Source organism: Schistocerca gregaria, chromosome 1 (assembly GCF_023897955.1).
Source record: "Schistocerca gregaria isolate iqSchGreg1 chromosome 1, iqSchGreg1.2, whole genome shotgun sequence".
Classification (NCBI taxonomy): domain Eukaryota; kingdom Metazoa; phylum Arthropoda; class Insecta; order Orthoptera; family Acrididae; genus Schistocerca; species Schistocerca gregaria.
The window spans coordinates 225,936,976-225,963,128 of NC_064920.1; the positions used below are offsets into that span (position 1 = coordinate 225,936,976).

General features: G+C 42.8%; 1 protein-coding gene across 2 annotated transcripts in view; it reads left to right on the forward strand.

Annotated features, from left to right (window-relative positions):
* Positions 1–26,153, forward strand: part of LOC126337999 (uncharacterized) — a 198,232-nt gene that overhangs the window by 158,307 nt on the left and 13,772 nt on the right. For both annotated transcript variants that reach the window (XM_050001517.1, XM_050001518.1), the window contains exons 8-9: positions 4,404–4,659; positions 15,350–15,545. In XM_050001517.1, coding sequence (XP_049857474.1) covers positions 4,404–4,659; positions 15,350–15,545 — 452 coding nt within the window. The remainder of the gene's footprint in view (positions 1–4,403; positions 4,660–15,349; positions 15,546–26,153) is intronic.

The following is a 26,153-nucleotide window of genomic DNA, read 5'->3' on the forward strand; positions in this document are numbered from 1 at the left end:
ATTTTGGGGGTTTGCCCAGGCACTTATCCTGGACATTTGCCCCAAATTGTAAATACCCAGGCATTTTACACTATGACGCTGAAATGTTACAGAATCTCATCATCCCTGGCGTGTCTGATAAGCAAACTGCTGGAAGGTACGACTTTAATGCAAGATACTACACGTGTGGAAGATCTCTTGCACACATATTTTAGTGAGAATCGCGAACTGAGCCACCACTTACGTCAGTGTCGGCCTCCCATGTTCCAAGACCTCAATCTGTGTTATTATTGGTTGTGGGATTAATTAAAGTCACAGGCCTACTGCGATAATCCGATCTCATAGAGGATGCTACAAAACACATCCTATGGAATTTCTCATCATATCTTCTGTTATGCTGTACAGTGCTGTGCACAAAATTGTGCCTAAACTACTTTCTTTCCTGTCAACGACGTTTGAAAATCCTAGAGCCTGCTGGCAAGGAAATACACATGCATGTGCTACAGCGTGCATTATTTCCGTGAAAAGTCACCAACTCCGTATTTTCTTCCACCTAATAATATTGTCTACTTTTAGTCTACTGTGTATTTCTGTGGGTGCTGTCTGTGGGTGGGAAGAATGTGTGGGACAGGAATGACAGCTGTGTCGTGCTCTTGACAGGATAGTATGTGCTATTCTAAAAGCATTTCCATGAATGTAGTTATACCAGCATTACACCTTTGCCTAACTTGAGAAGGTACGATAAACGTATATACACTCCTGGAAATTGAAATAAGAACACGGTGAATTCATTGTCCCAGGAAGGGGAAACTTTATTGACACATTCCTGGGGTCAGATACATCACATGATCACACTGACAGAACCACAGGCACATAGACACAGGCAACAGAGCATGCACAATGTCGGCACTAGTACAGTGTATATCCACCTTTCGCAGCAATGCAGGCTGCTATTCTCCCATGGAGACGATCGTAGAGATGCTGGATGTAGTCCTGTGGAACGGCTTGCCATGCCATTTCCACCTGGCGCCTCAGTTGGACCAGCGTTCGTGCTGGACGTGCAGACCGCGTGAGACGACGCTTCATCCAGTCCCAAACATGCTCAATGGGGGACAGATCCGGAGATCTTGCTGGCCAGGGTAGTTGACTTACACCTTCTAGAGCACGTTGGGTGGCACGGGATACATGCAGACGTGCATTGTCCTGTTGGAACAGCAAGTTCCCTTGCCGGTCTAGGAATGGTAGAACGATGGGTTCGATGACGGTTTGGATGTACCGTGCACTATTCAGTGTCCCCTCGACGATCACCATAGGTGTACGGCCAGTGTAGGAGATCGCTCCCGACACCATGATGCCGGGTGTTGGCCCTGTGTGCCTCGGTCGTATGCAGTCCTGATTGTAGCGCTCACCTGCACGGCGCCAAACACGCATACGACCATCATTGGCACCAAGGCAGAAGCGACTCTCATCGCTGAAGACGACACGTCTCCATTCGTACCTCCATTCACGCCTTTCGCGACACCACTGGAGGCGGGCTGCACGATGTTGGGGCGTGAGCGGAAGACAGCGTAACGGTGTGCGGGACCGTAGCCCAGCTTCATGGAGACGGTTGCGAATGGTCCTCGCCGATACCCCAGGAGCAACAGCGTCCCTAATTTGCTGGGAAGTGGCGGTGCGGTCCCCTACGGCACCTCAGAAGTTAAGTCGCATAGTGCTCAGAGTCATTTTAACCATTTGAACCATGAATGGATGCAGGTGATCAGACACGATTCTTACGTACTTGATACCTGTCAGAGACGTACCTAGACATTTCAGGGGTCCAAAATCTCCCCAGCTGACACGCCCCACACCATTACAGAACCTCCATCAGCTCGAACAGTTCGATGATGACATGCAAGATCCATGGATTCCTGAGGTTGTCTCCATATCTGTACAGGTCCATCCGCTCGATACAATTTGAAACGAGACTCGCCCGCCCAAGGAACATGTTTCAGGCAACAACAGTCCAATGTCAATGTTGACGGGCCCAGGCGAGGCGATGTTTCGTTGAATGGTTCGTACGCTGACTCTTGTTGATGGCCCAGCAATCTACGGAAGGATTGCACTTCTGTCACGTTGAACGATTCTCTTCAGTCGTCGTTGGTCCCGTTGTTGCAGAATCTTTTTTCGGCCACAGCGATGTCGGAGATTTGATGTTTTACCGGATTCCTGATATTCACGGTACACTCGTGAAATGCTCGTAAGGGAAAATCCCCACTTCATGGCACTTCGGAGATGCTGTGTCCCATAATTCGTGCGCCGACTATAACAACACTTTCAAATTTAGTTACATCTTGGTAACCTGCCGTTGTAGCAGCAGTAACAGATCTAACAACTGCACCAGTCGTCTAATATAGGCGTTGCCTCCAGCAGCGCCGTATTCTGCCTGGTTACGTACACCGCGTGATCAAAAGTATCCGGCGGCCCCAAAAAACATACGTTTTTCATATTAGGTGGAATGTGCTGCCACCTACTGCCAGGAACACCATATCAGCAACCTCAATAGTGATTATACATCGTGAGAGAGCAAAATGGGGCGCTTCGCGGAACTCACGGACTTCAAACGTGGTCAAGTGATTGGGTGTCACTTGTGTCATACGTCTGTACGTGAGATTTCCACACTCCTAAACATCCCCAGGCCCACTGTTCCCGATGTGATAGTGAAGTGGAAACGTGAAGGGACACATACAGCACAAAAGCGTACAGGCCGACCTAGTCTGTTGACTAACAGAGACCGCCAACGATTGAAGAGGGTCGTAATGTGTGATAAGCAGACATCTATCCAGACTATTACACAGGAATGCCAAACTGCATCAGGATCTATTGCAAGTACTATGATAGGCGGGAGTGAGAAAACTTGGATTACATGGTCGATAGGCTGTTCATAAGCCACACATCACGCCGATAAATGTCAGACGACTCCTCACTTGGTATGAGGAGCGTAAACATTGGTCTAACGACCAGTGGAAAAACGTTGTGGGAAGTGACGAATCACGCCACTCAATGTGGCGATCCGATGACTGGGCATAACGAATGCCCAGTGAACGTCATTTGCCAGCGTGTGTAGCGCCAACAGTAAAATTCGGAGGCGGTGGTGTTATGGTTTGGTCGTGTTTTCCATGGAGGGAGCTTGCACCCCTTTTTGTTAGTTGGGTTTAAGTGGTTCTAGATTCTAGGGGACTGATGACCATAGATGATAAGTCCCATAGTGCTCAGAGACATTTTTTCTTGTTTTGCGTCGCAGTATCACAACACAAGCCTACAGTGATGCTTTAAGCACTTTCTTGCTTCCCACGGTTAAAATGTAAATGTCGTGTGACTAGGGCCTCCCGTCCGGTAGACCGTTCGCCTGGTGCAAGTCTTTCGATTTGACGCCACTTCGGCGATTTGCGCGTCGATGGGGATGAAATGATGATGATTTGGACAACACCGAGTCCCTAAGAGGAGAAACTCTCTGACCGAGCCGCAATTCGAACCCGGGCCCTTAGGATTGGCATTCTGTCTCACTGGCCACTGAGTTACCGGGGGCGGAATTCCCACTGTCGAAGAGCAATTCGAGGACGCCGATTGCATCTTTCAACAAGATCGAACATCTATTCATAATGCACAGCCTGTGGTGGACGGTTTAGACGACAGTAACGTCGCTGTAATGGACTGGGTTGCACAGTGTCCTGACCTGAATCCTATAGAACGCCATTGGGACGTTTTTGAACGTTGGATTCGTGCCAGGCCTCGCCGACCGACATCGATACCTCTCCTCAGTGCTCCACTCCGTGAAAAATGGGCTGCCATTCCTCAAGAAACCTTTCAGCGCCTGATTGAATGTATGCCTGCGAAAGTGGAAGCTGTCGTCAAGGCTAAGGGTGGGCCAATACCATATCGAATTCCAGCATTACCGATAGAAGGCGCCACGAACTTGTAAGTCATTTTCAGCCAGGTGTCCGGATACTTTCGATCACACAGTGTGTCTCTGTGTTTGAATACGCATGCCCATACCACTTTCTTTGGGGCTTCAGTGGAGTGGAGATAATGAAATGCGCTTTTTCGACAGGATACACGTTCAGTTTAATTCGATTAAAATATCGCCAATGGTAGGGTTTTCTCGTTAGTTTGTTGCCTACAAATGGGATGTATATGGAGTATTTTTCTCTTTCTGAATGGTGCTCTATGGATGTAGAGAATCGAGAGAGCATAATCAGTCAGATACATAAAATCTGCAAAGAAGTCAACTGGTAAGGCAATACTTTTCGGATTGCCTGTAACGCAGAGCATGAGCAGAAGCGAGGCAGACGGGAGCGTGGGAAACGTTTCTTGGACTGCCCTCTTCAGACCTTACAGACTGTCTTACCAGCTGCCTGCTGTACGACACTGTGCACCTGTTGCAGCTGGGCAGCCCCCACCACTCGCGGCCCGCGACCCGCCTGGGCCCGCGCATGGTGGACGGACTCAACATGCTGGTGATGATGCTGCCCGGCGCTGCCGTCACCTACATGGGGGAGGAGATCGGCATGCGGGACACCCGAGTGTCCTGGGAGAAGACCAGGGACCCCATGGCACTCGACGACGGCCGCAAGCACTACGACGAGGTCTCCAGGGACCCCGCGCGCACGCCCTTCCACTGGGACGACAGCCAGAGCGCGGGTACGTTGCACCAGGTACCAGGGACAGCTGCAGATACCCTGTCCAAAAACATGTACTTTTCCTTGTTTTACAATTACTAAAAATTTTTCATTTAACGTGCTGAAGTACTCGTACTGTCTGACAGTATTTTAGCTCATCAGCTTAAGCACTATATGTTGTTGTTGTTGTGGTCTTCAGTCCTGAGACTGATCTGATGCAGCTCTCCTTGCTACACTATCCTGTGAAAGCTTCTTCATCTCCCAGTACCTACTGCAACCTACATCCTTCTGAATCTGCTTAGTGTATGCATCTCTTCGTCTCTCTCTACCATTTTTACCCCCCCCCCCCCCCCCAAGCTGCCCTCCAATGCTAAATTTGTGATCCCTTGATGTCTCAGAACATGTGCTACCAACCGGTCCCATCTTCTAGTCAAGCTGTACCACAAAATCCTCTTCTCCCCAATTCTATTCAATACCTCCTCATTAGTTATGTGATCTACACATCCAAACTTAAGCATTCTTCTGTAGCACCACATTTCGAAAGCTTCTATTCTCCTCTTGTCTAAACTATTTATCGTCCATGTTTCACTTCCATACATGGCTACACTCCATACAAAGGCTTTCAGAAACGACTTCCTAACACTTAAATCTATACTCGACATTAACAAATTCCTCTTCTTCAGAAACGCTTTCCTTGCCATTGCCAGTCTACATTTTATATCCTCTCTACTTCGACCATCATCGGTTATTTTGCTTCCCAAATAGCAAAACTCATCTATTACTTTAAGTGTCTCATTTCCTAATCTAATTCCCTCAGCATCACCCGACTTAATTCGACTACGTTCCATTATCCACGTTTTCCTTTTGTTGATGTTCAACTTATATCCTCCTTTCAAGACAAACCACTATATACACATCTGATATTGTCAGCGTAGGGGCGATGTGTAGTATTACGAATACTGAATAAATTTTCAACTGCCAAGATAGCGAAAATCATTTATTCATGTAGATTATAGGTTTCGCCAGTTCTTTGTTGCCATCTTCAGATTTTTTTTACACCATTAAACAATATTCCCCGTCAGATTGTAAGTGGTGCTATACAAAGTGTATCCATGTTGGTACCGTCAGCCGTATTAGAAGTTGCCAAGTCAATTAAAGAAAACAGCTACGTACACACATCTTATTGCGCCCATCACAATTGTTAATATTCATCACCAGTTTACAAAGTTGTAAGCACTTGTAATCGGTGCAGTAGCATGTGTGTACATAGCCGTTACTTTAATTGACTCTACCACTCCTAGTATGGCTAACGATACCAACATCGACATTCATTGTATAGCACCACTTACTGTACTGAAAGAGCAAAATATATCATGATGTTAACATTCATACAAAGATGCATCTGGTAACCGATATGAATAAATTATTTTAGCGATACTGTCAACTGAAAATTTATGCAGTGTTCAACTTAAGCACTAACAGATGTGATGCAGTTTGATTTTTGAAACCTTTTCTGATCGACATAATAAATATTAGTGAAGGCACTAAAACTAGCGTCCTCAATAGATGCTTATGAGCTCTATTTTTAAGTGTCTCGGCTGGATTAATGTTACCTTTTTTACCCTGTACCATGGTAGGTCATAGGAAAGTTTGTTTTACGATTATGGATTCTGACACGTATCCGGAGCTCATATCCAGGATGTTTCGTACTCTGTCACACTGTGGTTTGTACGGATGGTGAAGTGCATCACCTCAATACAGGTTGATTCAAAAACAGAAATCATCATTTTAGAAATATACGCTGTCTGTTTTAACATGATACAACTAAATACCTCGAAAATGACGCATTGTAAAAAAAAAAATGAACCTCCCTTCAGCGAGGGCGGGGGGGGGGGGGGGGGGGGGGAGGAGGAGGAGGAGGCAACGTTGTACTTTCAAATGGAAATATATTTTTATTGCATATTCGGATTCTACGTCAATAAATATGAACGGTTGACTGAAACCATTGTTTCCCATTCGTGTCAGATTTCGCTGTAAACTACAATTATCAAGTGTGCCACTTTTTCCAATTAAGAACTAACGAATATGATTCTACATTTCATTTACTATGTAAACGTATTCCAATTAAGAACTAACGCATATGATTTTACATTTCATTTACGATGTAAACGTAAATGTTTGTTTTATAACGGCTGATATTATGTTTAAATGTAGCTTGGCTGTTGAAAATCTGATTGTACAGTAGAAATAATGTGGCATGTGGCTAGACATTGAAATTTCTAGATAACAAGGTACATGTATGGTAAAGTAGTTTTCTATTCCCTATGAGTTGATTGAGGTGAGACCCCAACCCATGGAAGGCTTGATTTCTGTGTTTGTTTCAATTCTACCGCCGTTAACTTCCGCGCTGGCCGCCATAAGGCTACCACCACCACAACAATTGTAATAAGGTAAAATGTGCAAGAAGTGATAGTGACTGTGTTACTCAATGGAATAACAAAAACTCAATGGTGTGCTGCAATTGGAATCATCGAAATTAAGTGAACCAATGTGAGAGGTAAGGGAACTCACCGATATCAAGCATGCCGATGGGAACAGAAAACTATAACATACGTCCACGTCGTTGTTCTTAGATCACGCTAAACGTAGTTTTTACCCATACATTAAAACAGTTGACCATATTGCACTGTACAATCAAATTTGTAACACTAAAGTAAATTTCGAATATAAATCTCGACCGTTAGAACACCAAGGTTTACATTAACATTGTAAATCATATGTAGAATCCAACGCCTCGGTTCTTCATTGCAAAAACAGGCATACCTGATATTTGTGAATTACTGCAGCATCTACTAGAATCCTAACATGTCATAAAAATAAGGGGTTCCCATTTGAAAATAAGAAGTTGATCCTGTCCACGTAGGAGTGATGAGATGAAGGTGGCCATTTGTAGCACAGACAGGTGTTCTCCTTTGCTAATATTAACTTATCACTTACAACATTTTATTCGTACGATGCTCCGTTTTTGAGACATTTAGTTGTCTCAAATTGAAACTGAGATCCTGTACATTTCCCACGTATAGACCATCAAAGACATTGATAAAAGATTGTGTCCTGAAATAGTGCGTTTCCTAGTTTTCGCTTTCAATTGAGTGATATTTTTCCATCAGTTCGTTGTCCATACAGACGATGTTCAAATGTCCACCTCTTTCTTGAACAAAGGCCTCAAATCGATGTCTTATGGGCTTGCGGACACGATTCCAAGTTCCAAGAAAATTGCGAATTTTCTGGCAACCTGCCACATTTAGATTACAAAGGAATTCCGTGTCAGGCACCGAAGACGAATCCATAAATGATTTCAAGTGGCCGCACAAATCCTTAGGGTTCAAATTTGGTGAACTTGGAGGCCAAGCAGTTGAGCGACCTCTACCTACCCATTGAGCAGAAAACATTTGGACCAAGTGCTGGTGGACAGTATTACTGAAGAGCGCAGGAGAGCCGCCATGCAAGGAGTGACCTTGTTGACGAATGATCAGTGGAGTGTCATCCAAAACATGCGCTATGGTGTTCCACGAAGTAGGTATCTGCCTGTCCTGTAAGTCTGCTTACAAGTGCGTGGGGTCTAACTAGCCAATCACCAATCATACCAGGCCACGTGTTGACGGGAAGCTGCAGTTGGTGATGACATGGAACAATTTTACATTCCGATTGTGAAAGTATTTAATATCACCTCATGTGGCCCGCACTGCATGTGTGAATAATGCCAAGACAAGAAAATTGTGCACTGGTGCAAGAATCTCTGACAGAACGTAAATGGTACAGGGCAATCTGCTTGTGATGGGGTCTCTACAGTCTCCAGACAGTCTTATGTTAAACATTCACTTGCAACGCTATCCTTCGTGTGCTGATAAGTTGGGTCGTATGTACATCCTCTACATTTGGAATTGTGGATTTTGGTAGTCTCCTATCCAGACCAGGAAGTGTAAACTTTCCACGAGCGCACAGATGGCAGTGGACACGTTCAAATGCCTTCCAATCTTGATATATGCAATATTTGTACAAACAGCAAGCCAGTGTAGCATTGCCGTGCGCCTTACCTTAGAAGGAGTGCATTGATGTCAGCTCCTGATACGAGAACGCAAACTCTCAGTGTATCCTTCACCTCGGAATTAATTATACTGGTAATATCATTATCGGTGGGAATAAACGTTGTGGTAAGTATCACTATTCGCCTCGCCAAACATCGAAACTAAGCAATTCCAGACAAATTTTGTACGGAAATATTTTATGGTCTACGTATGGGGAATACATTGCTGAAATTACGCTCTCTATTTTATAAACACCCTCTATAAACGTTCGATGCGCAGGGAATGCGTGTTATTGTATCTATGAAAGTAACACAGTTCTGGCAATAGCAATTGTTTTCTGAAAGTTTCTTCTTTCTCACGAGTGTATTGTTCATACCCCATCCTTGGACATAAATCTATTGCAACCAACCCGCAGACATCTACTAATCACATTCTCCTGAGCAAATTCACGATCTTCCTGGTTAAGGCAGCGCGATGCGGGCGATGTATACGAATATACTGGTAACTTTATAACGCTCACGAATTTGACTTAAATTGTGCACTGAACGTATCATTACACATTACGCGGCACACACGTACGCAGACAGCTATCAAATAAACTTTTTAACTTCACATGTTGTGTGACGTAACGTCCTAACATCCTGACTACGTAGGTCACGTCTTAACTCCAACTTAATGTATACTTAATTTCTCTTTCGTTGTACGTCGTTAGTTCAGTAATGATCTGCCAGTTCGCCTCGTTTGTGGCAGAACAGAGTAGAAAGGAAGATACTTTTCGTTATAATCTTTATCACAAATCGTTTTAGTGAAATTGTTGATTCTATTTGTTACTTGGACGACGAACGATAATCTTTAATCTAGAACCCAACTACACTCTATGAATCGGTGATTTTTGTGCAAGCAGTCAAATTGAAATTGGATGATTTGCACATTAATTTACTTTATTGTTATTATCTAGAAGTTAGGGCAAAATACCTTTCATCCAAATTCAGTTCAATTCGTCCTTAGGAGCACCAGTTACTATTTTGCTAACGTATCTGAGAGAACTACTTCAAAACCAGAGGTACCCTTCGCACTTTTTGTAATTATCCACATTTATATGTGGCAATTCCGTGATGATGTTACAGACTTTAATGAAGAAGGGTAATTACTGTATATCTTTTTGAAGTAAGGGACCCTCCTCTGGAAATGATCGAGTCGAATGGTTCTGTGATCTCTAAGAGTGGATTACATGTACCAGTACTGCTGTCGCTAAGACTGTAGGGTAGGCAACTTTCAGAAGAGGTAGTATGCGCAAAAACCAGAAAAAAAAGTTTTACAAACGTGAGCTCTAAAATGAATACCTTAAGAGCTCTGAGTACTTCTTCAACTTCACTACCATGAAAAGTATCTCTTCTACTGAACAAGCGCTCTTAACGCTAAATGACTGCATTTTAGATCCTGTTTTTACCAATTTTTTCTTGTTTTGGTCCATACCAACTTCTCCTAAAAATATGGCAAGCAAAGGGCTTGCTATAGAAGAGGTCCACTACCAGAACAATTTTAGCTTATAACTTTCAACTCGATCACTTCTGGAGCTGGGTCCCTCTCCTCAAATTGACACAGCCTTCTCCATCATTCCTGAAACTTAGGAACATCATCACAGAATCACCTTGTATACTTCTCTCAATGTATATCGTTAGCTGATCATAACTTCCATATAAACACATTTGAAAATAAACTTATTTCACTCTTCAGGAAATATATGTAACACAACGATTATTTGTCATCTTAACAGTAAATTTCACTTTTTTTTACCACCATAGGCTACAGTATAATGACACGTATTATGAACTTAAGTCATGTAACGAAACAGAAGTTGACTCCATCTCGGCCAAAATTAACGTCAACAACAGTCAAAACATTTTACAGTATTAATTTTTTTCGTTGTACAATTATAATCGCCACAGAAAATGCGGTACAGCCTAAGACTTCTTGTTGTAATGGATGGTTGTTGAGCAGGTAAATACTGACTGTGACAATGTGAAATTCCTGTATCATGTGAAACGCGACCTCCCATGCTTGCCAGACCTCCGCAACATACAAGCAGCAAAAACACAGACGAAACAATCGTACTTTTCATTAAATAACTACCACCATGATAAAATCAGTACCTAGCTTTATTATAAAACGCACTGTGTATCATACTTTACAACATATCACAAGTGGCAATGTCTTCGATGGTAGAGAACAAATTCTATATCACTACAAATCTCAGCTACCAGCTTCACTATAGATGATCTCAAAAATTCGTTATTAACTATGCACAATTAACCCTAATCGAATTTGAGCTTTCCAGAAATCTTAAGTATTTATTTTTCGTTAGATTAAGAACCATTTGTGTTCCATAACTTTCACAACGCTTAAAACTGTCCACATTACTTTCCTCATTTCTGTAGAACTTAATAAGTAATGCATTATGCGTACTTTTCCTCTTAACACTGTGATCAAATCATATATTTTGCATTAAGGTTCCCAACTATTATCTTAGCATAAGCTGGGTTATATAACAAATATGTATAGCATGACTTTAGAACAAATGAATGAAAGAAGTACATTCTTGACATGTGTCATTAAGTATATTCACATTGCCAGATACTTATTGGATTTTCCTTAATCTTATTAAGTTACTGTTAATCCTTTACGGTTTATATAACTATCTGCTGATATTTAACATTGACTAAAAAGTGTTACATTTGTTCAGCATTTCATGAATGAAGTGAAATCTGATTTTATAACAATCAGCAATTTGTTTCACACAAGTGATTACCTTTTCGTCACTATGACATGAGTTAGTTTTCTCCTTTTAAGTAAACCATTTGTATTCAATATCCAATGTCTGATGTCCATTATCTGATGTAAATACTATTCTTGACAATCATACGTCGCTTACTAGATCTGTCTCTTAACATTATTTCAAACAAAATGAATTGCACACAAATACAAAATAGCCCTTGCTTCTATTTATTATCTTGGGATTTTGTACCTTCATGGTTTCGATTCATTGTCATTTGAGTGAAATAGTGTTATTTAAGAATCTGTTTCATTGAAAGATTTTTATGAGTATTCCGTTCATGTTAGAAGCTTAATCAGGAGCTATGTAGGCTTTCTACCAACAGTTATGTAGTATCAGCCACTTCTGACCTAGTTGAGGATACTCTGGCCCTCTGCCATATTGCCCTTGCAAGTGACATTATAAGATCCAGTTATGCTCTAAAATCCTTGCCAATCTTATACCCATCACTAAATCGTAAATGAGACCCCTTTTCTCATTTAGTTCAACAATTTATAACATTGCCACAACTGGCAGTTACTTACGACCATGTGTGGCTTCAACTTAATGTTGTCTAACTTCAGTGATGCACTTTGCTTTAATGAAAGATACATATTATTATCACGCAAATACTAAACACAATAGATTCATTGTAGTGTGCTGGAAACTTTTGCTTCTTGTAGAGCAAAGTTTATTGGCTACATAATACATCATCCTAGATCTATGCTAAGTTCCATATCATTATCAAAATGTATATCCAACCTTAATGTCCTTTGTTTACTCCCATTAAAGTTGTCGACTGTTATCATCATGGAAGTTTCTTACCCAGGATAAAACTGTCATATTAGAGAGTGCTCCATTATAGATTTCTATGAGTTATGAGGTACAAGATGACAGTTGCAAATTATATCAAATATAAAAAAACCTCTACCGATAATATATTATAGTTTACTAGATACATGAAAAGTGTTACAGTCACTATCAGCTTGAGATAGTAAGGTGTGCTCTTTCTTTATTGCATGGAATTCTTGATATCACTTACACTTTCTCGCTTTTTTATTACATGGAAACTAGATACCTTCATACATTCATTCTGTTTGTTTTTGTTACACAGGTATCTCAGCGCCTCAGCACACTTTTATTAGTGTCCATCTAACTAGGATTGAAAGTATTAGCTATTGTTTAACGGCTCTTTTGCATCTGTCCTTAGTTCCCGGTTGTTCAACTAAGAGGTTCGTGAGGTTCATAATATTCCTTGGCAATTGGTAGCACGAATTTGAAACCAATTGCTGACATCACTGACTGCTGCAAGAAGATCCTATTTGAGGACTAGCAGCAACATCCAAGTCTCAAAATAAAACTGACTGCTATCAAGATAAATGATGGCGCTTTGAACCCACAGTTTGACTAATACTGCGCCGCTAGCGGACTTCGTCTCCCTTAGCCAAGGTAGGCGTGGACGATTAAATGGCGGTGTTGTGACACCACCAACAGTAGGGCCATCTCACCTGAGGCCTAAATCTGTCTATAGCGAATTCTTAACGGACGAAATATTCATAACTGCCACGATAAAAACGTGCACGTAGTTTTCAGTTGTTGGCTGTTGCGAAATTGTGACGGTTATAGAAAACGATTTTGAGCTCCCTGGAATTACAGTGCTTAATTTTTGTTTATTTATACCACTGAATGGCTAAAGTTCACTTAAGCGCACTGCATGTGATGTTGGTAGTCACGTGTTGTAGCATGTGCTGTAGTTTTACTTCCGGATAGCCCTACTAGAAACTGCTTCTTGAGACCCTACATAGCAATCTACAGCGATGCGCCTAACAGTATACCGTCTATTTCCCCACATGTCTCCGTTCGCCAAACAGTTGCGGTCGTCCTGTGTCGGAATTTGCGTGAATGGAAACATTGCCTCTGCGATACTGATGGCCAGCCCAAGCTGTTGTTGACATTGGAATCCGAATTCGTGTGTAATTTCCGATACGCTGTCACACGTGCGTCTTGTTCAGTGTCTGTTAACTCGCGACATGCTGCCGTGTTCACTTCACAGCTGTCTGTAACGGATCGGTCAGGTACCGTGTCGCCACTCGCGACAAACGCCAACATTTCGGCGTCATACAGGACACGTATTGAATTAGCGCAACTCTTCTTATGACTTTTTGCCTCTCAATCAAAGTAATACCTTGACGTATGTATTATTTCTTGTATAGTGTTCTTCAAAATAGTTTTGTCGTATGTTTCAAATGCGTAAAATACAATGGTGTGTTGCGGTAATTGTCTAGAAATAGTTTATCGCCAAAGCATGTTCATGTGGGAGTTACAAAGAGTCTTCTCCAACATTTCCTGCTGTTAATACTCATGGTACCATCTTAGAAGAAAGATTAAGGAAAGGCAAACCTACGTTTCTAGCATTTGTACACTTAGAGAAAGCTTATGACAATGTTGACTGGAATACTTTGTTTCAAATTCGAAAGGTGGCAGCGCTAAAATACAGGGAGCGAAAGGCTATTTACAATTTGTACAGAAACTAGATGGCATTTATAAGAGTAGAGGGATACAAAAGGGAAGCAGTGGTTGGGAAGGGAGTGAGACACGGTTGAAGCCTCTCAAAGATGTTATTCAATCTGTACACTGAGCAAGCAGTAAAGGAAACAAAAGAAAAATTCGGAGTAGGTATTAAAATCCATGGAGAAGAAATAAAAACTTTGAGGTTCGTCGATGACATTGTAATTCTGTCAGAGACAGCAAAGGACTTGGAAGAGCAGTCGAACGGAATGGACAGTGTCTTGAAAGGAGGATATAAGATGAACATCAACAAAAGCAAAACGAGGAAGTCGAATTAAGTCGGGTGATGCTGAGGGAATTAGATTAGGAAATGAGACACTTAAGGTGGTAAAGGAGTTTTGCTATTTGGGGAGCAAAATAACTGATGATGGTCGAAATAGGGAGAATATAAAATGTAGACTGGCAATGGCAAGGGAAGCGTTTCTGAAGAAGAGAAATTTGTTAACATCGAATATAGATTTAAGTGTCAGGAAGTCGTTTTAGAAACTATTTGTATGGAGTGTAGCCATGTATGGAAGTGAAACATGGACAATAAATAATTTGGACAAGAAGAGAATAGAAGCTTTCGAAATGTGGTGCTGCAGAAGAATGCTGAAAATTAGAAGGGTAGATCACATAACTAATGAGGAGGTATTGAATAGACTTGGGGAGAAGAGGATTTTGTGGTACAACTTGACAAGAAGAAGGGACCGGTTGGTAGCAGATGTTCTGAGGCATCAAGGGATCACAAATTTAGCATTGGAGAGCAGCGTGGAGGGTAAAAATCGTAGAGGGAGACCAAGAGATGAATACACTAAACAGATTCAGAAGGATGTAGGTTGCAGTAGGTACTGGGTGATGAAGAAGCTTGCACAGGATAGAGTAGCATGGAGAGGTGCAGCAAACCCGTCTCTGGACGGAGGACCACAACAACAACAACAGTTGTTCGTGTTGTCCTCCTTTGTGTACAGAAGAGCATGTAGTACATTTGTGTTCCTTTATTTGTTTATTCATTGTAACTAAGTGAGGCTCTACTTTCAAAGACCCATTCATTAATTCGTGGTAAAATGCTATCAACAATTTGTGTCCCATGCGAAAAGGAGCAAATGCGTAAAGTGGTACTTCGTTGACATGTAGAAGTAGACCCAAAATTATACCTTGCATGCCTTCATTCGTAAATTCTTCCCAGTCGCTTAAACTGTGCCCTACACAAAAATTACTGAGAACCAGCTGTTGAACCTAGACCCCTGCGCTCTCATGTGCAGGCTTCTCTACGAGCGTCGACACGTGGCTGCCGGTGAGCAAAGACCACAGCGTGCTGAACCTCGAGAAACAGCTGGAGGAGGCGGGCAGCCACTGGAGGGTGTACCGCATGATGGCCAAGGCCAAGAACCTGAAGGCGCTCAGGGAAGGCCGACTGCGCACCGTGCCCATAAACAAGTGGGTCTTCGCCCTCGTCAGGTGGGTTCTTACAACACATTACAGCTTTTTTCCTTTTTATGTCGTGTAAAAATAAGCTCAACTCTGCGATGCTGTTTCACCCAAATTTGGAATTGTTGGGAATAGAGTGACGTGTGAACTTAATTAAAACGACCCAATATTAGTCTTGAATATATCGTCTTTTCTATTTTCTACGATCATTGCTGCCGGTCCCTATACGTTTAATTGCATGTGCTCTGTTTATATGTAATATTCAGTCATACTAACGTAGATACATAACGATCCTTACTGTGCTTTTTGTTGAAACACCAAATATATATGAAACATAGGCATGAAGCATCGAGGAAAATAAATACTCTTGTAGCCGGCAAGTGTGGCCACGCGGTTCTAGGCACTGCAGTCTGGAACCGCGCGACTACTACGGTCGCAGGTTCGAATCCTGCCTCGGACATGGATGTGTGTGATGTCTTTAGGTTAGTTGGGTTTAAGTAGTTCTAATTTCTAGGGACTGATGACCTCAGATGTTAAGTCCCATAGTGCTCAGAGCTATTTGATCCAAAATACTATTGTACCTGCTGATAGCGGGTGTAAGCCGTTGAAACGCATCATGGAAGGAAGTATGCGAGTCTGACGCATAACTGTTGTAATTTGTGTACTACTTGCGCCACCCGAATTGGTAGTAATATACCGCCTTAATTAAAACTTATGCCGGCCGCGGTGGCCGTGCGGTTCTGGCGCTGCAGTCCGGAACCGCGGGGCTGCTACGGTCGCAGGTTCGAATCCTGCCTCGGGCAGGGGTGTGTGTGATGTCCTTAGGTTAGTTAGGTTTAAGTAGTTCTACGTTCTAGGGGACGTATGACCTAAGATGTTGAGTCCCATAGTGCTCAGAGCCATGTGAACCATTTGAATTAAAACTTACGGCAAGCAAGAGTTGTTCAAGACGCATAGACCAGGACAATGTTCCTGGCTGAGAACTGGTTGCACCGTGTTATTTAAGAAGACATTTATCAATTAAGCATTCGTCAAATTGTATGTGAAATGCATATTAAGGTTTTCTGCCGCGAGTAATGAGTGTAATGGGCAGGGGTACTACAAATGAAGTGTGTGGACAGTAAGTTTGCGAATGTGTGACTCACGAGGAGCGTGCACCAGCATTATCCCCTGTGCCCTCGGTGGCTCAGATGGACAGAGCGTCTGCCATGTAGGCAGGAGATCAGGGGCTCGAGTCCCGGTCGGGGCACACATTTTCAACCATCCCCGTTGATGTATATCAACGCCCGTCGACAGCTTAGGATCTTGATTTAATTATCATTTCATTCCTCTGTGTCGATGCAAAAGCGTAACGAACTGAGACGTCACGCTTGGGTTCAGCGAGGCTTCAAACAGCAAGGTGTTGACAAATGCGAAGAAAGACCAGAACTCAGAAATTCACGTGTGCTTTATGGTGAGTTAATAATGTCGCATTAGCAACAAATTTCATGGACGTGTCACACGATTGGAAGGGTGCCACACTTCTTCTTACCCACATTTCAACCCTTCTTTAAAGTTGTAGTGACCATGTTCACTATCTTGCGGCACCAGTTGGTGCTGGTCTTCGAAAATACCCCTTTGAACACGACCCATAACCCAGAATAGTTGTGGGTCATTTTAGACCGGCTCTTACCTTTAAGGACCATTTAGAAAAAGAAAGTGAAGACCAGAATTGATACTGGGATCAGAATGGGATGCAAATGCAATACTCTTCGCACTGCTACATTGGCATTAGTTTACTTTACATTGCTCCAGTATAGAAAAATAGTGCGTATGTACTTAAAATTCAAGTCAAATAAGACCAGAAGTAGCAACAATAAGCGAGTTTCGAAAATGTTTCACTAATCGGAACCCAATTCTATAAAATCAACTACAGAATATACCTGCCAGAAGACTCAAATCTATAAATCCATCCTGACCAAGGAAGATGTGCCTCCTGTGTGTGGTGTTTGTCTAGAATGGTAAGAGATTTGCCAGAAGTTTCCTACGATTAATTCTCGTCTTATAACTGTCCCTAACTAACGTGTGAATGGATTTGGTCTTCCCGGAAAACTACGGACACTCCTGAATCGATTCCGAGCAGGGCATGGAAGATGTGGTTCCTGTTTGTATGAATGGGGGTTCAAAGATGCCCCGGCATGCGACTGTGGTCATGCAGCGCAAACTAAACAGCATGTCATTGAAGAGTGTGTACTACGAAAATTTCCTTGTGGACTCAGCGAGCTGCATTTGGTGATACGAGGTTGAGTCAAATGAAAACCTTAAATTTGTAGTAACAAATCGAAATTTTTGCGCCGTTATCCTGTAAGTTGGTAAGCGTGCTACAAACAGCGTGCAGAATGGCCTCTAGGTAGCAGCATAGTGCAAAACCACACATACCGTAGCAGCATCAGCATAAAGATGGCCGCCCCGCTTGCGACTTGCACCAGCGAAGAACAGCAGTATATTATTCGGTTTTTGTGTAGTGAATGTGTGAAACCTATCGAAATTCATCGACGAATGAAGGTTCAGTACGGTGATGCATGTTAGTCACAGCAGCAAATCTACGAATGGAGTAGGAAGTTTGCAAATGGTGTGACTTCAGTGGAAGATGCTCCTCGTCCAGGTCAGGCACAACGAGTTGTGACTCCACTGAACATGGCAGCAGTTGAAGCCATAGTGAAGGAAAACCGCCGAGTGACACTGAATGATATTGCAGCATGTTTACAGATTAGTCATGGGTGAGCACACCACATTGTGCATGATGTGCTCCAGTTTCACAAAGTGTCTGCAAGATGAGTGCCTCGGCAGCTGACTCGGGAAATGAGAGAACGATTTATTGATGCTTGCGAAGAACTTCTTCGGCACTTTAAAACGAGAAGGTGATGGTTTTCTTGCAAGAATCGTTACTGGGGACGAAACCTGGCTTCACTTCCACCAACCGGAAATGAAGAGAGCGAGCAAGGAATGGCGCCATTCCTCCTCATCAAAACCAAAGAAGTTTCTAACAGGACCATCAGCAGTTAAAGTGATGCTGACTCTCTTTTGGGACGAAAAAGGCGTCAATTTGGAGCATTTCATGCCTAGAGGAACCACTGTCACCAGTGAATCATACACAGATCTCCTAAAAAATTATCTGCTGCCTGCAATCAAATCAAAGCGACGTGAATTGCTGTCAGCAGGTGTCCTTTTGAAACATGACAATGCAAGGCCCCACACAGCCTTACAACAGTTGAAATAATCACAGACCTGCATTTTGAGTGTCTTCCTCATCCACCATACTCACCAGACCTTGCCCCAAGTGATTTCCATATGTTTGGACTACTCAAAGACGCAATGGGAGGAAAGAAGTTCCGTTCTGATGAAGAGGTACGCCACGCGGTGCCTGAGTGGTTGCACGGACTACCAAAAGATTTTTTTTTCTACAGGAATTTATGCACTTTGTAATCACTGGAGGACTTGCATTGAGCGTGGGGGAGATTGTGTTGAAAAGTGATACAGCTTTGTACCACTTCTGCACAATGAAAAATATTTTTAAAAAAATATTTAAGATTTTCATTTGACTCACCCTCGTACAAAGAGCTGTAGAATGGTTAAGAGACCTAGATATTCAGTTATAATGTTTTCTCTGGATTGTTTGTTTGCTTGTTTATATTACGTACATTTTGTGTACATTTTATCGTTCATATATGAAGTCATCAATTAAGCCATAAAATGTCCTTGTAAGCTATATGAATAAACGAATAAACCCCTTCTTTTGCCGCCTCTGCGATGGAGGTCAGAACAGCATTCAAATCCAGTGATTTTCTTACCAGTGGATGAGGGAAACATTTCAGACACAACGCCACTCAGAATCTACAGGAAAAAGCCTCACAAGGTGGCGCAAAGAGCGTCAGTGAAATCACGCCTTTCCTTGGAGCGTTGATTGCCACACATTTCGCCGTCGACAACGAAAGTTTGACTTGTGATGAGCAACAAGACGACGCTCTTCTGTTTTTCACCCTCCTGTGACGCCATCGGGTGGGGGGTACTACCTGTTCACGTGCGCATGAATGTCACGAGACTAAATTGGTGATGATGTTTCTTACAGATACATTTTTAAAGTGCTCAACAAATGTGCACGGGGCCACCGAGCCTGTTTAATGCGCGCACGTGATAATGTGGCACTCCCCTCCCCCCCCTCGCCCCCTCCCCCCTAACCCCCCTTTCCCTCACCTTCACCGTGATCACGTCACAGGAGGGTAAGAAACAGAAGGGCTGAAAAAGTACTTTAGAAGTGAAGTTAAACAGATCATGAGCAAGAATCTTTTAACAAGTTTCAGGCACTCAGCGATGTGATTGTTCTGCATAAACAATAGTAATACATACTTGTACATTCACAAAAAGTCAAATAATTACAAAAAAGAAGGTTCAAATGCCTCTAAACACTATGAGACTTAACATCTTATATCATCAGTCTCCTAGATTTAGAACTACTTAAACCTAACTAACCTAAGGGCATCATTCACATCCATGTCTGAGGCAGGATTCGAACCTGCGACCGTAGGAACAGCGCGGTTCCGGACTGAAGCGCCTACAACCGCACTGTCACAGCGGCCGGCAAATCATTACAAGCGAGCGTAAAATTTAAGTATTGGAAACGTTTAGAAACTGACTGTATCTTCTCCACAGCGACATAAATTTTACGTAAACGTAGTAATAAAATTATAGAGTTGTACAGACATTTTACAACATCGCATTCGGGAGGACGACGGTTCAAAACCGCGTCCGGCCATCTTGAATTAGGTTTTCCGTGATTTCCCTACATCGCTTCAGGCAAATGCCGGTATGGTCCCTTTGGAAGGTCACGGCCGATTTCCTTCCCAGTCCTTCCCCAATCCAAGCTTATGCTCCGCCTCTAATGACACCGTTCTGAACGGAACGTTAAACAATCTCCTCCTGCTCCTCCTTCTCCTGCGACATTTTAAGAGATACAATGGAGTGAAAAGTATGTAATTTGATTTGCATCACTAGCGGTGATGACCTGCTTGTATGACGTGATTGTTATTGTTTTAGCGGACACGGCCAGCAAGTTGCGATTACAAGGGTTATAAAAGTACATCTTAATTAAACTTGAAAAAGCAAACCACAAAATTCATTATACCGAAAACGCGTGTTCGAAGTAGCCTAATTGTGACTCCAGACACAATTCGTTCCATCTCACCCTGTTCATACCGTAACATTAACTACTGTTTTGGTTCATTGTGACGTAGAAAGAATTTCAAAAGGTCCTCACAAATAGTACATCAGTCAGAAATGATCTCGATACATTTCAATTCAAAGTTTTTTGTCTACCTCTTTAGGACAGCACCAATTTGTCTCCTAATACACAGTTATTCACTGTAAATCACCACAACAACACACAGTTTCTAATAAAATCCCCTCTGACTACATGTTCGTAAATGTCACTTGTTCCCAATATCAACTGAGGACCATGAAGTACGCATACCTGTCAAAAATGTTGCAACTTTTACTATCAACTCAACTGTATCCGTAGTTCATCAGTTCATGCAAACCGATTATGTAGTTCAGTGTGAGAAATCTGTCATTGCAGTAAATGTCCTCTCAGATCGTAGTTCGTATTACATATAACACCCATTTCAATTAATACACTGTAGTGACAAAAATCATGGGTAGCTATATGCACACATACGAGGGTGAGTCAAATGAAAACCTTAATTATTTTTTAAATATTATTTATTGTGCAGAAGTGGTACAAAGCTGCATCACTTTTCAACATAATCTCCCTCACGCTCTACGCAAGTAATACAACGCTTTTGAAAGAGCATAAATTCCTTTAGAAAAAATTCTTTTGGTAGTCCGGATAACCACTCATGCACCGCGTGCAGTACCTCTTCATCAGGACGGAACTTCTTTCCTTCCATTGCGTCTTTTAGTGGTCCAAACATATGGAAATCACTTGAGGCAAGGTCTGGTGAGTATGGGGGACGAGGAAGACACTCAAAATGGTTCTGTTAGGAACTTCTTTGGTTTTGATGAGGAGGAATGGCGCCATTCCTTGCTCGCTCTCTTCATTTCCGGTTGGTGGAAGTGAACCCAGGTTTCGTCCCCAGTAACGATTCTTGCAAGAAAACCATCACCTTCTCGTTCAAAGTGCCGAAGAAGTTCTTCACAACCATCAACACGTCGATCTCTCATTTCAGTAGTCAGCTGCCGTAGCACTCATCTTGCAGACACTTTGTGAAACTGGAACACATCATGCACAGTGGGTGTGCTGACCCATGACTAATGTTTAAGCATGCTGCAGTGTCATTCAGTCTCTCTCATTCAGTCTAATGGCTTCAACAGCTGCAATGTTCTGTGGAGTCACAACTCGTTGTGCCTGACCTGGACGAGGAGCATCTTCCACTGAAGTCACATCATTTGCGAACTTCCTACTGCATTCGTAGACTCGCTGCTGTGACAAACATGCATCACCGTTCTGAACCTTCATTCGTCGATGAATTTCAATAAGTTTCACACCTTCACTACGTAAAAACCGTAGACTCGCTGCTGTGACAAACATGCATCACCGTACTGAACCTTCATTCGTCGATGAATTTCAATAAGTTTCACACCTTCACTACGTAAAAACCGAATAACAGAACGCTTTTCTTCCTTGGTGCAAGTCGCAAGTAGGGCGGCCATCTTTATACTGATACTGCGAAGGTATGCGTGCATCTGCACTATGCTGCCACCTACAGGCCATTGTGCACGCTGTTTGTAGCACTCTTACCAACTTACAGGATGACGGTGCGAAGTTTCGATTTGTTACTACAAATTTAAGGTTTTCATTGACTCACCCTCGTACATATGGCGGTAGTATCACGTACACAGGGAATGAAAGGGCAGTGTGTAGGCGGAGCTGTTATTTGTAGGCAGGCGATTCATGTGAAAATTGCCCGACGTGATTATGGCCGCACGACGGGAATTAACAGACTTTGCATACGGAGTGGTAATTGGAAGCTAGAGGCATGGGACAGTCCATTTCGGAAATCATTAGGCAATTCAATATTCCGAGATCCACAGTGCCAAGAGCGTGCCGAGAATACCATATTTAAGCCGTTACCTCTCACCACGAACAACGCAGTGGCCTGTGGCCTTCACTTCTTCACAACCGAGAGCACCGGCGTCTGGCCAGAGTTGTCATTGCTGACACACAGCAGTACTATGAGAAATAACCGCAGAAAGGGACGTCTGGACAGTGCGGCGAAATTTGACGTTCATGGGCTATGGCAGTGGACAATTGAAGCGAGTGACTTTTCGAACAGCACAACATCGTCTGCAGCGCTTCTCCTGGGCTCGCGACCATATCGGTTGGAAAACTGTCACCTGGCCAGATGAATCCCTACTTCAATTGGTAAGAGCTGATGGTAGAGTTCGAGTGTGGCGCAGATCCCACGAAGCCATGGAACCAAGGTGTCAACAAGGCACTGTGCAAGGTAGTGATGCCTTCTTAATGTTATGGGTTGTGTCTTCACGGAATGGACTGAACTCTCTTGTCTTACTGAACCGATCACTGACTAGAAATGGTTATTTTTGGCTACCTGGAGACCACCTGCAGCCATTTATGGACTTCATGTTATGTCACCGGGCCACAACTGTTCGCGATTGGTTTGAAAAGCATTCTGGACAGTTCCAGCGAATGATTCGGGCACCCAGATCGATCGACAAGAATACTATTGTACATTCATTGGACATAACAGAGAGGTCAGTTCCTGCACACAATACAGCACCAGCAACACTCTCTAAAGTGTAGACGTCTATAGAGGCAGCAGAGTTCGATATTTATTCAGGGGACTTCCAACGACTTGTTAAGTCGCTGCCACGTTGAGTTTCTGCATTGCACCCGGCGAAAGGAGGTCTTACACGCCATTACGAGGTATCCCATGGCTTGTCAGCTCAGAGCATACATCATCTCACTCGCATAAGTTATGTCCCGTCAGGAACATTACGAAAGACTCTGTGTGAATCGATTGGGGTAGTGTTCGAAAATACGGCAGCAGATCTTGTCTCATGGGCAACAACGAATATAAACTGTCCCAGTGCAGATACCATGAAAACCTTGTCATTAACACAGTAGAAGTTCATCACTTCACATGGACAACAAAACATGATTATTATTCCACTGAAGGCCCTGCGTGTTCATTAACAGCTCATCAGTAAAAGTTCCCTGTGTTTTTGCTACATGACTGCAGGTGTATATTTCTCGACAGATAGGCAAGTAGAGGAGTGGGATTCCACAGAAAATGGACGGCTTGCCTTTTTTGCTTTGAGACATGCCCCTACCGTCGCCTAACAGTCTGTCAAGGGTGGTGCAGGTAAACTGGATCTCGGTGGCGGGGAGGGGGTGGGGGAACAGGTGCACGTGTGGCATGGAATGTCTGATCGGAAGAAAAGACCGCGCTTGTGCCTGCATTAGTGAGGCCAGCTGTGTATTATGGAGACTCGTAGCTCGTCCCGTAGCCCCAGCTGTGTCAACAGCATCTAATTCTTGTTGGCGCTCTGCACAGCAACAGAGTCAGAGCGTATGTCTCGCTTGCGTCCTGTACCGCATTTCCTCAAAGAAGTTTTAAGCAACGTATGTAGTCTACCGTCATTATTATAAAATATTCCAAAATCTTCAAGCATTGAATAATGGGATTTCGTAATGAAATACAACACTAATTTATAGATTTGTTTACCCAAAAGTTAAAAAGTTACTTATGTTCATCATAGATTCTAATCAATACATAAAACTTTTACAGAAATAGAATTTACAATTTGATTTTTTGATTGGACCATTATCCCATTAACAGTATAACATAAGATTGTAACAACTCATCATTTAATATTTACAACATGTTTAAGTTATGGGTAAGTTAGGTTCAAACTGGTTCAAATGGCTCTGAGCACTATGGGTCTTAACTTCTGAGGTCTTCAGTCCCCTAGAACTTAGAACTACTTAAATCTAACTAAGAAAATCACATACATCCATGCGCGAGTCAGAATTCTAACCTGTGACCGCAGCGATCGCGCGTTCCCAGACTGTAGCGCCTAGAACCGCTCGGCCACCCCGCCCGGTGGTAAGTTAGGTAAGATTCACTGCAGGTAGGGTCCTTATGTTGCTGTTTCTCATCCTCATTCACGCTATCATACTTCTGCATCCACTAAATCGTTTATCCCGAGAGACTGTTACAGATGTCTCCTTATTACTTCACTGTGTCTCCATTTGTCTCTGTCATTCTTGAACTTCTAAAATAAAGCGTAAGCGCAGAGTTCTGTGCGTCCCACTATGCATCTGCACGAAAAAATACATCTACCAGTACATTAAAAGTTAAGAAAAGTCACTGTTTTCTCTCGTTCTCCTGCTAACGTTTCAGTTCATCTCTCCTCAACGTTAATATCTCACACTCAATAAAAAAATCCATTAATTACAATTTCCTCGTTTAGTTGCAACATTGTATCAAAACATCGTTAGCATAAATATGCAAATACAGGTCACTTCCCCAATATCTCTTCGAATATGTTATCCCACATATCAATCATCGTATTTTACCATCGGGTTGTCTTGAAGCGATTCTTATTTATTAACTTTTCCGTCTTGGAGTGTACCTTAATTTGTCCGTGGATACCTTACCTTTGTACGAGAGGTTTTCAATAAGTAATGACACAAAAATTTCCGGAAAATTTTAGACGAAAAATCGCGGAATTTGTTGTGGGGCATCTAGAATTGTTTCCGCTTCAGTCCCTATACTTCATGAAGTATAGGGGGCAAAGAAGCAAAGAAGGACCATTCTGTGTGGTTATAGCTTGCGCGTTACGAAGCTGATCGCGACAATTTTTTGTCGGGTATTGTCACAGGCTATGAGACTTGGATCCATTGGATTGTTCTTTCTCATCCACCCAGAAGCTCTGATCTTGAACCTTCCACCTGTTTGCGCTAATGAAGGATAGTGGTACCATGCCGGCATGCAGGCCCTATCAGTAACGCGACGTAAAGCCGTCTCCGAACCAACTCTCCCCTAACTTCTCCTTACTACAATTTACCGAAGTTGGTTTCATCTGACCAATCAGGGTCTCAATGTTAACCTTAAGCTCCGCCTACAAAAATTCTGTCTACCCAATGAGAAACGTTATACTTTTCGTGGTGGGGCAATGTTTTTAAAGTTTGCAAAGTAACAGAGACGCGAAAAAGTCTCACGCTAAAACTTGTGGGTGGTGTGGCCCTTTTTATTTTATCGTAAGAGCTATACTGTTCTATTGGAGGGCTCTAGCTTTTAACATGGGCTGGGGGGTGGTCCTAACGGTTATCTGGCTACGTGGGTGCCCGTCCCTTATCGTGGGGCCTGCCAACTTAACACAGTTCTGCTCTCGGCTTATGTTCTCGTTTCTCCCCTTGGAACTGCGTCTGTCTCACGGTGGGAAGGTACGACATGCATTTAGGCATTCTTGTGTTAGTCTGTGGCATTCCATTTGCTCACTCGTTACTCGTATTACTTTGGTTAATTTAATGTCACGATTTATTCGGAGCTATGTGACATACTACTGGATTTGCTTATCATGTCAGGGTTCTCATGGAAGGTGTTGCATTTGCCTGAC